Source organism: Callorhinchus milii, unplaced genomic scaffold, assembly GCF_018977255.1.
Source record: "Callorhinchus milii isolate IMCB2004 unplaced genomic scaffold, IMCB_Cmil_1.0 Scaffold4, whole genome shotgun sequence".
Lineage (NCBI taxonomy): Eukaryota > Metazoa > Chordata > Chondrichthyes > Chimaeriformes > Callorhinchidae > Callorhinchus > Callorhinchus milii.
In genome coordinates this window covers 19,548,017-19,562,825 of record NW_024704745.1, presented here as the reverse complement: position 1 = coordinate 19,562,825, position 14,809 = coordinate 19,548,017, and the positions used below count along the sequence as shown (strand labels likewise).

General features: G+C 39.4%; 1 protein-coding gene across 2 annotated transcripts in view; it reads right to left on the bottom strand.

Annotated features, from left to right (window-relative positions):
* Positions 1–14,809, bottom strand: part of LOC103177501 (CTP synthase 2) — a 215,197-nt gene that overhangs the window by 119,197 nt on the left and 81,191 nt on the right. For both annotated transcript variants that reach the window (XM_042334322.1, XM_042334321.1), the window contains exon 15: positions 12,591–12,687. In XM_042334322.1, coding sequence (XP_042190256.1) covers positions 12,591–12,687 — 97 coding nt within the window. The remainder of the gene's footprint in view (positions 1–12,590; positions 12,688–14,809) is intronic.

Sequence of the window (14,809 nt, the reverse complement as noted above, 5' to 3'; positions counted from 1 at the left end):
GCACTATTCGAAAAGAGAAGGGAGTTTCTTCCGACATCCTGGCCAACAATCCCTCAGATAAAATTGATCACTGTACTTCATAGCTGTTCATGCAACATTGCTGAATGCAAACTGGCCACCACATTTGCCTACAAATACAGTCACTATATTTCACTCATCTTGTGATGCACTTTGAGGCATCTCAACAAGATAGGGCACTATATCAAATGCAAGAATATATATCAAATGCTCCCAGCACCTAACATAGGATAATCTTTACATCTCCAGTCTGCCCTCCATGAGACAACATGTACATCTGAAAATATATTTCTTGCTTTTTGCCAATAACAATTGAACACACTTCCCAATTCACCAGTTTGAAAAAAAAACAATATTCTTTCTTCTGCCACCTCTCAGCTATAGCTACTGGCAAATGAAAGTAATAAACAAGTAAGTACAATCTTTACAGATCCATCACTTCATTACACTAAATGTCATTGTTTCACATCCAGACTGGTAGATATTATGTAACGTATTGATCTAACTGCAAAGTATGATGAAATGTCAGCTAATATCAAGCATATTTAAAACCTCACCCACAAACTGAGATTCATTTCTATTCTGTTAGGAAATAGTCGAACAAATAACTGTGGTGATCTATTACATGTTGACATTTTGGCAAGCAATTACATAGAAATATTTTTTTTAATCAAAATAATTCATCCAATTGTGCTGAAAAAGTGCCAAACACTGTAATGAAAATTTTACGGTCACCTCCTCCCTCCCCTGGGCTCGGAGTCAGGCTCCGCCACTGTTAAACACTCCGAGATGCTGTCCTGCAAGAAGGGCGCAATATAAATGCGAGTTATTATTGTTTTGTTGTAATGAAAATTTAAACAGTCCAATATGAAGATATATGATTCAGATTCATGCCACTAAACGTGTAAAATCAATTCTACACACTAATGTGAAAATTAAAGATAACTTGACAACCAATGACCAACCCACTAGAAGTATCCACTTTGCTGGCAGGAAGAGATACACTTCACCTGCAAGTATTTTTGTAACCAGCACTTTCAGTGTGGTTTGTTAATAACAATGACAAAACCTACCTGGATATACAATATATCAAATGCTGGAGTAGCACCTACCATAAGATAACCTTTACATCTCCAGTCTGCCATCCATGAGATCTGGAAACATATTTCCTGCTTTTTCCAAATAATAATAGAGCACACTTCCCAATTCACCAGTTTGAAAAAAAACAATATGGAACTCCATCGCCCAGTGCCTTCGCCGCCTCCTCCCTTTTCCTCCTTCAAGGCCAGTCTCAAGACCTTTCTCTTTGACCGTGCCTTCAGCTCCCCTCTCGTCTCTCTACCCCCTCCTCGCTTCCTCCCTTCCCTCCCCTCACCCTGACCATTACCCTCCTGCTCGGGTCCTGACCCAACTGTATAGCGCCTTGGACGTCCTCCCGACGTGAAAGGCGCTCTATAAATGGAATCTTGTTGTTGTTGTTGTTAATCTGTCCCAAAGCCATATCTTCAGAACAAGTAGGAAAGCAGACTAGTTTCTGCTTCACAATATGGTCGAATGAATCCTCCTGCAAACTGACTATACTGTGGATATCAACAGGAGGAAGAGCTGTCAGCCTGTATTTGTGGAACCATAATGTAGGATCCTTTAGGGTCACAATTGGGGTGCAAAAGATTATTACTTATATAGTGACCCACACTACATCTGAGCTCAATAAGGCATGAAATGTAGATGGCTGACAAGGACAGCACATTCGCAGATTGGGTTTTCCTATGAGGTAGATACATCTATTCACAAATCACCCAATGAATTACAATCAATATATTGATTACATTATATATATTTCCAGATGTACAGGCTTAGTGATTTGTATGGGCTAGGATCAGGGATTTTCATCCGGGAAGCAGAGAGGATAATTAGAAGGAAATGTTTCTTTCAAGAATTGTGTTTAAAGAGGCCTGGAGCAGTTTATTTGCCTCTCTTATCAGCTTTGGGAGGTCAGGAAGTTGGGATGTCAACTCGCTATCCCCCGTCACCATCTCTTTCGGTAGCTCTCTGGCCTGCTCGCTACGTAGCAGAACAGGATTACTATTGCATCAACACATCATCAGTAGGATACAACTACTTATCTTACAGCGGTCTAAACCCAGCTCACATTCACTATTATTGGGTGAACAATCCATCACTTAATAATAATAATAATAATCCTTGCATTTGATATAGCGCTTTTCACTTCTTCTAGACGTCCCAAAGCGCTTCACAGAATATACTGTAAAGTGACTGTATATTTGTCGGCGAACGCGGCAGCCAATTGCGCACAGCAATGTCCCACAAACAGTTGTGGATTGAAAATGACCAATTTATTATTGTTATTTTTTTGGAGGGATTATTATCAGGCGTGTGGAGTAAGGAAACTTGCCCAAGGTTTCGCCCTGCCTGGAATTTAACTCAGGTCTCTCGCTTGCAAAGCGAGTGCTCTAACCACTGAGCTTGGTGAATTCATCATTGCAATGAAAGGAAGAGTCAGCATCGAATGATCAGAAGATTTACCCAAGGCATAAAATAATCTGACAACGATATCTGAAATGCAGCAATTTCTAAAAGAATTTTCAATAAGAAGTCACAATAGGGATTCCATCCTGGGATCCTCCAGACTCCATTCCTCCGCTCTTTCAACGTGTGTCTCAAAACACACCTCTTTGACTGCACTTTCGGTCTTCTTTCCCCTCCCCACCCCTTTGGCTCCCACTCTCAGCTCGGGTGCCCAACCAACACTGTGAAGTTCTTTGAGATGCCTGCCAAGGTGAAAGGCATTATATTGATATAAATTGCATTGTATTCATCCAGCAAGCAGACCAAAAAAAAAATTTACAATGACCTTCAATGCAATTTAGTTCTAGAACAGAATTTCCACAGGTTTCTGTGATTTACACTGTTAATCAGAAACAATTCTTATTTGTGACTTCACCATCCTTATTAAGAAATGCTGTTTGAAATCCCAATGTTTTAGACCCCAATATAACTTCTCACCCATCTGAATTATAACTGAATGCTGCAAATAGAGGCACAGTGCTAGACTGGCTCAACTGGTAGAATTTTCACCACTGGGTCAGAAGGTTATGGGTTCAGCCATGGGTAGCTTTCTGCCTCGCAATAATTAGTTCCACCAGGAACTGGCTGCGAAGTGCCTGCACTCTCGAATGGTCTGCTGGTTAATATCTGATTCATTCTCTCACATTGCTACTGCTACCCTGAAAGTGTGCCAACACTGGGGACTCAAGTAACATGAGTGTATAGCAGCTCTGGGTGCACGTAATGTGTCAGTGCAACAGCACTAGGGATAACTTACATGACAGGACTCATGGCAGATTGATTGTCTTGAGAAAATTATCCATTTGTAAAAGACCATGAAGACTGTTGCTTTGAATGATTTAAAATTCTCAGGGTAGCTTTAACCTGAACTGGGAAAAGATATAAGTGTGGCATCGCACATAGTAGGTACAGGATGTACTATTTCAAATGTTAATTGTTATGCAGTCAAATTGTACAGAGTAGTAGTTATAACATTTTTATTCAGACTACGAGCCTAGAAGGCAACTCCTAAACGTCTCAAATCTGTGAGAAAGGCATGAGAAAATATAGTGCCTTGAGGCAAGTCCTCTGAAATGAAAATATGAATTTATTTCTACTTGATGCAAAACCAAAAATAGCATGAATCAGAGGAGACACAAACAAGGCATCTTATCAAATGGAATAACTAAGGTTTCAGCACGTCTCACAACTCATAGGCTTTTCCCTGTGCAACTGGTGAGTAAGTTTTCCTTTTTACTCATATTTTTGAAATGGGAGACATATATGTCTTTTTGAAGTCACAAACATGAGAATGATGTTCTGTACAACTATGATGCTAGGCATAAAAATACAGGAAAATATAAAAATGCAAGAATATTTATGCATCCTTCCCAAAAAACTGAAATGCCTGTTATTTGGAAAAGATGATTGAACTATATAAACTGTTTTACTGGCCTTCACAACTGTACCCTGTCTCTAACTGTACTCTGTATCTAACTGTATCTAACTAGCCTACAAAATACACAGTGACCACACTTGGCAGTAAATCCTGTGAAGAGTTTTAAGAAGTTTCGATTTCATAATAAGGTGCTATATCAAATACAATAAATAGAATCTGGCATTACTGTTTTACTATCTACACAAATTTATTTTTTAAAATATGATGCTAAGACTCACTCAATCCTACAACAATAACTTGCATTTATATAGCACCCCTCATGCAGGCTGGTGTCCTGGAGCACTCGACTATCTATCCTATCAAACAATGTTGCTCAATGTTTCTCTCAGTTCCTGGTTTCTCCAATTCGTGTCATCGTGGAGTCCTGTAGCTCAGTGGTTAGAGCACTCGCTTTGCAAGTGAGAGACCTGAGTTCAATTCCAGGCAGGGCGAAACCTTGGGCAACTTTCCTTACTCCACACGCCTAATAATAATCCCTCCAAAAAACCAAAAACAATAATTAAATTGGTCATTTTCAATCTACGACTGTTTGTGGGACATTGCTGTGCGCAATTGGCTGCCGCGTTCGCCCACAAATATACAGTCAATTCACTTTACCGTGTGTTCTGTGAAGCGCTTTGGGACGTCCTCCCGACGTGAAAAGCGCTATATCAAATGCAAGGATTATTATTATTATTATTATCTGTGAGGTGAGCATCTACTGCAGTACTTCCAGCACCAATGCTCTGAATGTGCAGTTCAGTATCAGAGACATTTTCTCTCCCTTGCTGTGTTGAAGCCTTAACCTCCACTTTACTCAGAATGGGATTTTATCTCTCTTGCTGCATTGAAGGCTAGGCCTGTTCTATATGTTGTGATAAGTAAACATAGCAAATTCGGCAAAACTAATTCCCAGCTGCTTGCTACCTGCATTTAATCTCCAACCGGCTGCTTCATCATACACAAATAGTGAAGATACTGTATTCTTAGTTAAACAAACAAAAGATTTGCTTTAAAGCATATGTTCAAAGAGGAGAAATAGGATTAAAAAGATAAAAAGCTAATAAAATTACGTAACAGGGATGATGGTCAAATGATCCACTCTTATTCCTGTGTCCAAGGTGATTATTTAGCTGCTGATTTATTTATTATGATAAGAAGAATAATCCCTACTTTGGTATTACACCTTATTCACACCTGGAGGACGTCCTAAAGTGATTCACAGGATTTACTGTGAATTGGAGTGACTGTGTACTTGTAGGCGAATACGGCAGCCCAGTTGTGCACAGCAAGTCCCACAGACAGCCATGAAACGAATGACCAACTTTTATTTTGGGGAGATTGTTGACCAAGACACCAGGAGAAGTTAGATTGAGAATTCCACATAATCATGTCATGAATGCATATACATTTTCCTGTGTCTGGAATGGAATGCATTCTCTCTCTCTGGAGTGATACGCCCTGCCAACCTAATTCTGGAAAGTCTCAGGCAAGAGCCAACACTTAAGGACCCCAGAGACTAAAATCGCAAAACTTGCCATTGACAGCACTGTGTGGCAAGCATCCAACTGCTTGTCCAGCTGGGTCAACCGTAATGCATTACCACTTTGCCTTGCAGAGTTAACAGGAATTTAATGGGAAGTATCCCTGCCCCCAATGTATACCCCCATAAATCTTGCCAATGGGCCAGGCTGGTTGGTCTGTCATCAGCAGTACCTTGGTGTACTGCGGACCTGCCTGCCTCAGGAGCTGGACTGCTGAGATAAACAAGGTTAACTCGTTTCCAACATTCAATTGACAAATTGGTCCCAAAAAAGGTGCACCCGCCCCCCCCCCACTCCCCACCACCCAGAAGATAGTTCCCCCTGCCCCACCCCATGCCCCAGGGAATACCTGAATACCTTGTGCACATTACATTGCTCTGAGTACTCAATGAGATCACTAACTTCACGTAAATTTAATTTTAAGTAATATAATTTGGGATATACAGTGATAGAATATCTAGGTCAGTTGGAACACGAAAAGTAAACATGCTATTAAAAAGTAATTTTATCAATACTGCTATACATTTTACTGCTGCTGATGTATTGTAAAGTACTATTTACATAGATAAGCCCAAAGGCTCATATTTCACTATAAAATTGAATCAGACATCCAATTTATATACAACATTAGGATTTGATGATTTTCACAGCCATATGCTAGTCTTATCTATTTTTATTTCTTATTCATTTTATCCAATTTCCTCCATTTACAGTATGTTATATTCACAAATCATTTAGTTTAATCTTCTTAATCAGTCTGTAGCACTCCACAGGCGTTGCAGTAAAATCTGAAATTGAATTGAAAATCAAACTTTTACTGAGAAGGAAATTGCTGACTTCTGAAAGTTTTTCCACTCTCCTCTACTGAAGATGTTTGACTCTGTTTGTGGTTTATATAGGTAAAGTTCCTCAATCCTCAGCAGCTGATACAAGCGAGTCCAACTGTACTGTCCCCATTGTCATCGAGCTGAGATTATTTAACATTTCACATTTTGTTTAAAAGAATAATAAATAAATAATAATAATCCTTGGATTTGATATCACAATATCAAAGTGTCTCAAATGTAGTGATTGTGTACGTGCAGGCATTGAGGCATCAGAGAGAAGTCAAAAGGTAAGAGGATTCAAGGATTTAGATCTCTAAGTTATCAGAAAACTGCAAATTTAAACTAGTTCTAGTTGTGGGATTTCAATCAAAAGACCTCAAGGAACAGAAAATATATTTCTTCTGCCAAAAAAACATTGGACCAGCCCATAATATGAAGAGAATGACTGATTAATCTGGAAGTTGTTGGCCAGGACACTGTCAGAAAACTCCCTGCTCTTTTTGAACCGTGTAATAGGATCTCGAACGTCCCACTGAACAAACAGATGGGACTTCAGTTTAATGACTCATTAAGGACAATAATAACACCAACAACAAGGCAATGCTACAATTTGGCCTCTGGCCTGAACCTGGAACAGCACTGATTGATTAAAACACTTATATATTTGAAAATAATATAATTTTATGAAGCAACTCAGATTTCAGAAGATTCGGTGACACCTTAGGACGTGGATTTGAATCCATTCGATCCACCAGGAAACAGAGGCAGCTGTACGCACCATCTAGTTTTACAGAGTCAGATCCTCAAAGCACTTGATCAAGAGCCATGTCACTGCACTTAGGCCCCTTCAAAAGGTTCATTTTTGACTCAGACAAGGATGGAGGTGATCAATTCATGGAGCTTAGTACGGGAGAGAACACAAGCTGCAGAGTTCTGAATAATCTGCAACTCTCTAGGACATTGATATTGTGGAGGGCAGAGTTGGACAGTCCAGCAAGTTTAGTCAACTCTGGACGTAATGAAACAATGATGAAGGTCTCGGCAGCCTGAGGGGAGAGGTAGTGGCGGAGGTGGGCAATGTTGCGGAGGTGGGGGAAAGCAGAATGGGTCATGGAATAGATGTGGCACACAGAAACTGACATCCACAAAGATTTGCTGACCTGGAAGTTAGCCATTGTTTTTATCAAGGGAACTAAGAGACATGCAGGGAACATTACCCACCTAGTTATAGCTGTTTCCTAAAAACGTGGAGGGTACACATTGTAGACATCAGAATAGATGAATGAGTAAAATAATTATTTTTATTTTGCAAGAATTATGAGCTGAAACTACAATACAGTGCCGGTGGTGCATTGGATGCCTCATAACTCCCCCTCTACCTTTCATCTTGTATGACTCATACCTTCTGCTCTTTTGTGAAAGTGCTTTTTTGTTTCTTTGGATAAGACATTAAATTGAGATCCAGTCTGCCTCTTCAGCTGGACATTAAAGTTCCCATGGCTACACAGCAAGAAATTACACAATTATGTGCCCACATGCTTTCACGATTAATAAGTTTCATATTAAGATATTGCATGAAAATTAGAATGCAAAGAAATAGAATATATTTATGAATGGAGAATTATTTTCTATTTATTTTTTATATGTAATTCTATAAATTACATTTATGTTATATAAACATAAACTGGAGCGATGAGAAGAGAGCCAGAGCAGGAGGCATGACTCATAAATATAGCTAATTCAAAAATATGCTTTATAAATATACGATACAAATATAATATTCATGAAAAATGGCTTCCAGATTTTTCTAAAGAGGCTATAATAGTATTATCCTGTACTTACATTGTAAAATAAATTGTAATTTTGCACAATTTTAATTTTTTGCTTACAAATTTTTTTTTCTGTGCACAATTCACTGAGGTATCCATGGCACTATTTGAAAAGAGAAAGGAGTTTCTCCCCATGTCCTGGCTATCAATGTCCTTGCACCCTCCGCCCCACCATCGGAGATCGCGCTTTCAGCCACTACGCCCCAAAACTCTGGAACACTCTCCCTCAATCCCTCCGCCTTGCCCCCTCTCTCCCCACTTTCAAGTCACGCCTGAAAACTTTCCTCTTCAACTGCCACATTCACCTATAAAATACAACAACTGCATTCAACAGTAATATCCTGTGAAACACTTTGAGATGTTTCAACATAATAAGGCACTAATCAAATGAAATAATTATTATTAAACTGTATTTCTGTACCTATGTTGGCACAAATCAAAGGCATTAGTTCTCTGCTTGTGAATCCATTTGCAACCTTGGTTGCATGTGTTTAGAATGGAATTTTGCCCATTAATAATAATAATTATAGTACCTTAACACATCTTTCAGACATCTCAAAGCGTAGAATATACTGTAAAGTGAATTGACTGTATATTCCGTGGGCAAAACGCGGCAGCCAATTATGCACAGCAGTGTCCCACAAACAGTCGCGGATTAAGTTGCCAATTTATTATTTACTTATTTTTTTTAAGGAATTATTATCCCAGGAAGAGCGAGCTGTCAATCGACTAACAACTGGGTTCCTACTTACTCCTAGGTAAACAGAGGCGTGTGGAGTAAGGAAACTTGCCCAACGTTTCACCCTGTCAGGTCTCCCACTTGCGAGGTGAGTTCTCTAACCACTGAGCTACAGGACTTCATTGTATGTGCATACCACCAAGGTCAGTAAACAAATTTCAAGACTGAGAACTATAACTTGATCTCATGGCAACACTCACACACAGATTGGAACAGACGCCATGAAAATATTATAATGCAGCACCCTCTATTGACAAATTCAAAAATTACTCACAGTTCTTTCGTTGCCTCTTTTCTAAATGACAATCATAGTTTTTTTTAAATGCATTGTTTAAACCCAAACTCTGAAGAGCAACAACAACCACAACTTGAGATTGAGAGCCCAAACACTGGGAAAATCTCTTCTCTTTTTGAATTGTGTCATGAGATCTTTAATCTCCACCCGAACAGGCAGGGGGTTTACCAATTCATTCAAAAGCTACAGTGCTCTTCACCTGAGGTAGTCTCAGAGTGCTGAACAATAACAGAGTTTGATCCTGAGCGGGGGGGAGAAGAGGGAAATGTCAATAAACAAGGGGGGGGAGTGGTAGAGGAATTGGTTGTGAGCAGGTTGCTACGGCAATCTGATACGAGAATCTATCCTGCCTCAGAATTCGAATGCGTAGATATTGTCTTAGCTCCGTTCACAGTGATTGCACTGAGGTGACAGAACATCTTTATGGAATGAGAAGTGAACCAGTTTCATTTTCATATGATTGCTGGAGCAGATTTTAAGGAGCTTTACCATTCACCTGTCTCACTTACAAGTCATGGCGTAGGAGTGTTTGATGTGAACACTGTGTACAAAAAGCAGAACATTGTTCAATTCCACACCAGATACCTGACTCTTAATAATAACAATGAATTCTTACATACAACTTAATGCTCATCTTGTTGAACTTCACAGGTCATTGTCGTGAACAGCAACCACAACAACTTGCATTTATATAACGCCCTGGGTATCATCTTGGAAAGCTGAGAAGTGAAGTTGATTCTTTATTGCTATATTGGTCACTCAATTGCGCACAGCAGTGTTTGTGGGACACTGCTGTGCACAACTGGCTGCTGCATTTCACCCACAAAATACACAGTCAATCCACTTTGCAGTATATTCTTGAGACGTCTCAGCGACACAATAAGGCGCAATATCAGGTGCAAAGATTAGTATTATTATTTCATAGCAGTCATTTTACATACAGCAAGGTCCTTTAAACAACCATGTTTGCCCTCAAATATACAGTAACTACATCTGAAGCACATGAAACATTGAGACCTCACAACCATTAAGCAGATGTAAGAATCATTATTATTAAAGTATTATTAATATTTATATTTTGAAGTAAGGATTGAGAGCCAAAACACTGGGAGAATCTCTCTTCTCTTTTTGAATTGTGTCATGAGATCTTTAATCTCCACCCGAACAGGCAGGGGGTTTACCAATTCATTCAAAAGCTGACACCTGTCACAACATTCTCCTGATAATGCAGCGATTATGGAATATCAACCTCGACTATAAGACCAAGTCTCATTGTTCATCTTAAACCCACAACTTTCTGTCTCAGAGGCAAGATTGCTACCAACTGAGCCGGGCTGACACTTAACAGTTATCTTGATTATCACGAACAAAAGAACTCAAAATAATATTCATGTCAGGATAAAGTGCATGTATATTCTTAGTAAATTTAAGCCTTCGAGGTGCATAAAATTTGAGGAATTCACAACCTGTGCATTCAGTGCCCTTGGCTTTACATTCTACGATTGGGCTGTGACAATTACAGAGCCCAACATCAGGAATGAAAAGCAGTGTACCATACAGTCACACACGTATTTCAGAAATTGATGCCTCATATATTCCCAAAAGAAGCATAACAAATTTAACAATTTTATTTTAAAAAGTCATCTTTTCCCCAAAAAATTTTGACACCAGATTTAACTCCCAAACCAAGCAAACAGGCAACAGTATAGTTAACACTTATAGAGATAAAATTCGGTTACCTTTGTGATGCCCAATAAATTGATTGTTGCTTATAGTTTATTCCAATTAGCTTCATTGCTGTCCTCTGCAATGCCTCAACAACAACAACAACAACAAGATTCCATTTATAGAGCGCCTTTCACGTCAGGAGGACGTCCCAAGTCTCAAGGGTCTGGACTGCCCTTATGTCATGGTGACGAGAACTATGTGCAGCCTGACTAAAGCACTGAAAAGCTTAATTAATGACTTCTGGGGATCTGACCTCAACTAATTTGGTAATATAGTCCAGCATTCTTTTTGCTTTGTTTATTGTTGCCTCACACTATTTTGACATGGTGAGTAATGATAAATGAGCCAACATCCTTAGGCCTTTCATCCTTTTTCTTGGCAAGTTCTATAACTCCCATGATATATGTTGTAACTTCCATTTATCTGAATTGAACTTAATTTGTCAGTGATCAGCCCATGTGCATAGCCTATCAATCTCTCTTTGAAGGAATACCTACGCTCTGATTCCAGTTTCCCTCCAATTTGGGATGTACCCCAAGACACACTCTGGGCTCCCCAAGCCTTAGCTCTTGCAACCTGTGCCAAGTACTTCCTGGAATTAGGTAAGCAGGATGTGTCCTTCCAGTGGGAAAGAGAAACCAAGAATAAAGTGAATTTACCTTCCTGATAGTGAGTCTGCAAAACCAGCTTATTAATGTAGACAAGGAATGGGAAGAGTCCCACAACAGTTCACTGAGCCCTCTCCCCAGCCTAATACCTCACTTATAACCTTCCATCACATTCATGCTGCAGTATGCAGGTAATCTTTGATAGAATCTCCAAGGGTGTGTCTGATTGAGGTCAATATTTAAAAGATGTAACTTAGCTGGTGCTTGAAACTTCCAAGTGTGCTAAAAGATGCATCTCCACTGCTTACCTTTTGAGCATTTGCAGCTATTAACTCTTTGCAGCGTCTCCCCTTTATTTGTCTCTTTAGGCCCGCCTCCCAAGTCCTAGAGGTGGGTAGGTAGCAAGTGACCTAACTTTCAGACCATCCATCAATCTCTGGCAATGAGACTAGCACTCAAAAGATAAGAAATAGTATTCTGACTGACTTGTCTTTTAAATATTTCTCCCATTTCTGGAAGACATGGCCTATGCATTCTGCATCTCTTCTCAGTTGTTGTTGCATATGAGATCATGAATTCACCATTCGGTAAACCAAGATCACTCCACACCATGTATGAGATACCGGATTCCCAGCCACAATGCTGCTGTACAACGCTTGTCACTCTTTATTTCTATTTTAAAGGTCCTCCCAAAAAAACACATATTCCAAAGTTGTAATGTAGTGAGAATGATTCCCAGCAGGACAAAACCTTGGGCAAGTTTCCTTATTCCACATCCCTAATAATAATCTCTGAAGAAAAATAAATAAATTGGTCACTTCAATCCACGACTGTTTGTGGGACACTGCTGTGCGCAATTGGCTGCCGCGTTTCGCCCACAAATATACAGTCAATTCACTTTACAGTATATTCTGTGAAGCGCTTTGAGACGTCTAGAAGATGTGAGAAGCGCTATATCAAATGCAAAGATTATTATTAATGAGAAAGGAAACTTACGCAGTATTGAATTCTTGTCCTTGAAAAGGGTTCTTCTTTTCCCGAGACGCATAGTGCCTCCCGTGTCTCCAAGGCCATGCTCAGGCATATCAATGATCTGTGAAGAAAAGATTAAATAGTGTTATTATTAGTTTTAAATCAATATTGAGAAAGTCAATTACGTTTCTCATTTTCACCTCAAGGATAGGCGCTTCCAATGCTTTCCTCACCCCCCTTCCCAGCGCCACATTTATGAGATGCGATCATTCAAAACTCTGCAGCCCGCATTAAGCTACATACCCATGACTCCAATCCTCACCAAGCTCCACTGGCTCCCAGTACTCACCAGATTGACTTCAAGATCCTTCATGACCTTCAATTTCCATCAATGTCTCACCCTTCCCAACCTACGCAAATTCTTCTACTCCTATTCTTGTTCCTGTACTCATTGCCTTGCTTTCTCTCTCTGTACTTTCAATCCTCCATATTGCTTTCAAAACTGTCCTAAAAAACATCTGTTGGACCGTGTTTTTGGTTCACGCACACACTTAAATCTCCCTTCTCGGTGAACCTCATTATCGAGGAGAAATTTCACCTGGGTCTATTTATGTAGCATTTCACAGCATATAACATTTCAGAAATTCTTAAATGCAGTCTTTAATTTTAAAATGGGTTTTCTGTAAGTTCTTTCATGAACTACAGAAAACCAGCTTCAAAATTCTACAATATGCCAAATTCTCCACTAAATACAGTAAAATGCTATATAAATAATGCAAATCTAGGCTCAGGTGGAATTTCTCCCCATACATTTATGTTCTACAAAATGTTCATTTTGTGTGAAAAGGAATCGTGGAGTCCTGTAACATATTGGTTAGAAACTCGCTTCGCAAGCAAGAGGACATGAGTTCAATTCCCGGACAGGGCAAAGCCGTACTCCACACGCCTCGGCTTACTTTTTAATAAATAGGAACACGGTTATTAGTCAATTGGCAGATCACTTTCTGTAGGTAATAATCCCTTCAACAAATTAAAATAAATAATAATAACTTGGTCACTCATCCATAACTGTTTGTGGGACACTGCTGTGCGCAATTGGCTGTTGCTGAAAGGGTTCTTAAACATCTGTCCAGCTTCATTATTCAGATATATACTTTCAAAAGAATTGCTTAAGAAACAGCTAGATTCTGAACGTCAGTACAAACGACTGTAGCCTAGGGTAGCAAAATCGTAAGAAACATAATTTTCCCACAACATTAATGTGGGATACATTTAAGAGCCATTAAAGGCTGATTTTATCCTCAAAATAAAAACTTGGGTCTTTTTAAGTGTCTATTTGCTGGATCTTTTCAAGTGTCTAAGTTTATAAACAGAAGAAAATCAGGTGTAGGGGGGGGATTCGACCACAAAATAGGATACATTCAGGAAAAATCAGGATTTATTTTGGAATATCAAAGAGTGAATGAAAATCGTTTAAAAAAATGATAATGGCCATGGAACTAGAGACTTTTACAGCACAGAATGTAGCTATTCAGCCCTGAATATTACTTCTTTGAAAAAGCAATTATCCAGGGCCATTCACTGGCTTTTTGCCGTGGCCAATAATCTCCCAGAGACAATTGGTCATTCACGTCATTCACACTGGAGATTGGTGTGCGCAAAGCGATTGCCGTGTTCACCTACAAATACTGTAAAACATCCTCCTGACATGAAAGGCACAATATCAAATGTCAGGATTATATTATTTCCTCCTTATCCCCTGCAAATTACTCCTTTTTAGATATCTCCGACCAGTGGAATTAAGTTGTCACCATCAACTATCAAAACTCCTCCCATCGACTATCAAAACCGCTCATAATTTTAAGGTCTCCAACTCACCCAAACCTTCTCTGTTCCAGTATCTGCTATTTCATAGTTCTTGGATATGTTCTTGGGATGCTCAATTAATGCAAGTATTTACTATTCTACCAACACATATAACCTTAGCAAAGTACAGGGGGCACTCACTGTTCCACTGTAATTAATGAGCATTTATACTCTGCAAATTCAGCATTACAAACTCACCCGAGGGTAGCTCAGCATTACATCTCCATGTTCATCTAATCAACGCTCAATTCATTGGAATTGTTCACCTTTAACCCAACATATGTTCTGCTGAAAATTCACTCAGCCAACGTGAGTAAAGTAGGTCCGACAGGGGGGGGAAATCACACTCTATTCAGCTCTCCTCTCCTGTATGCACC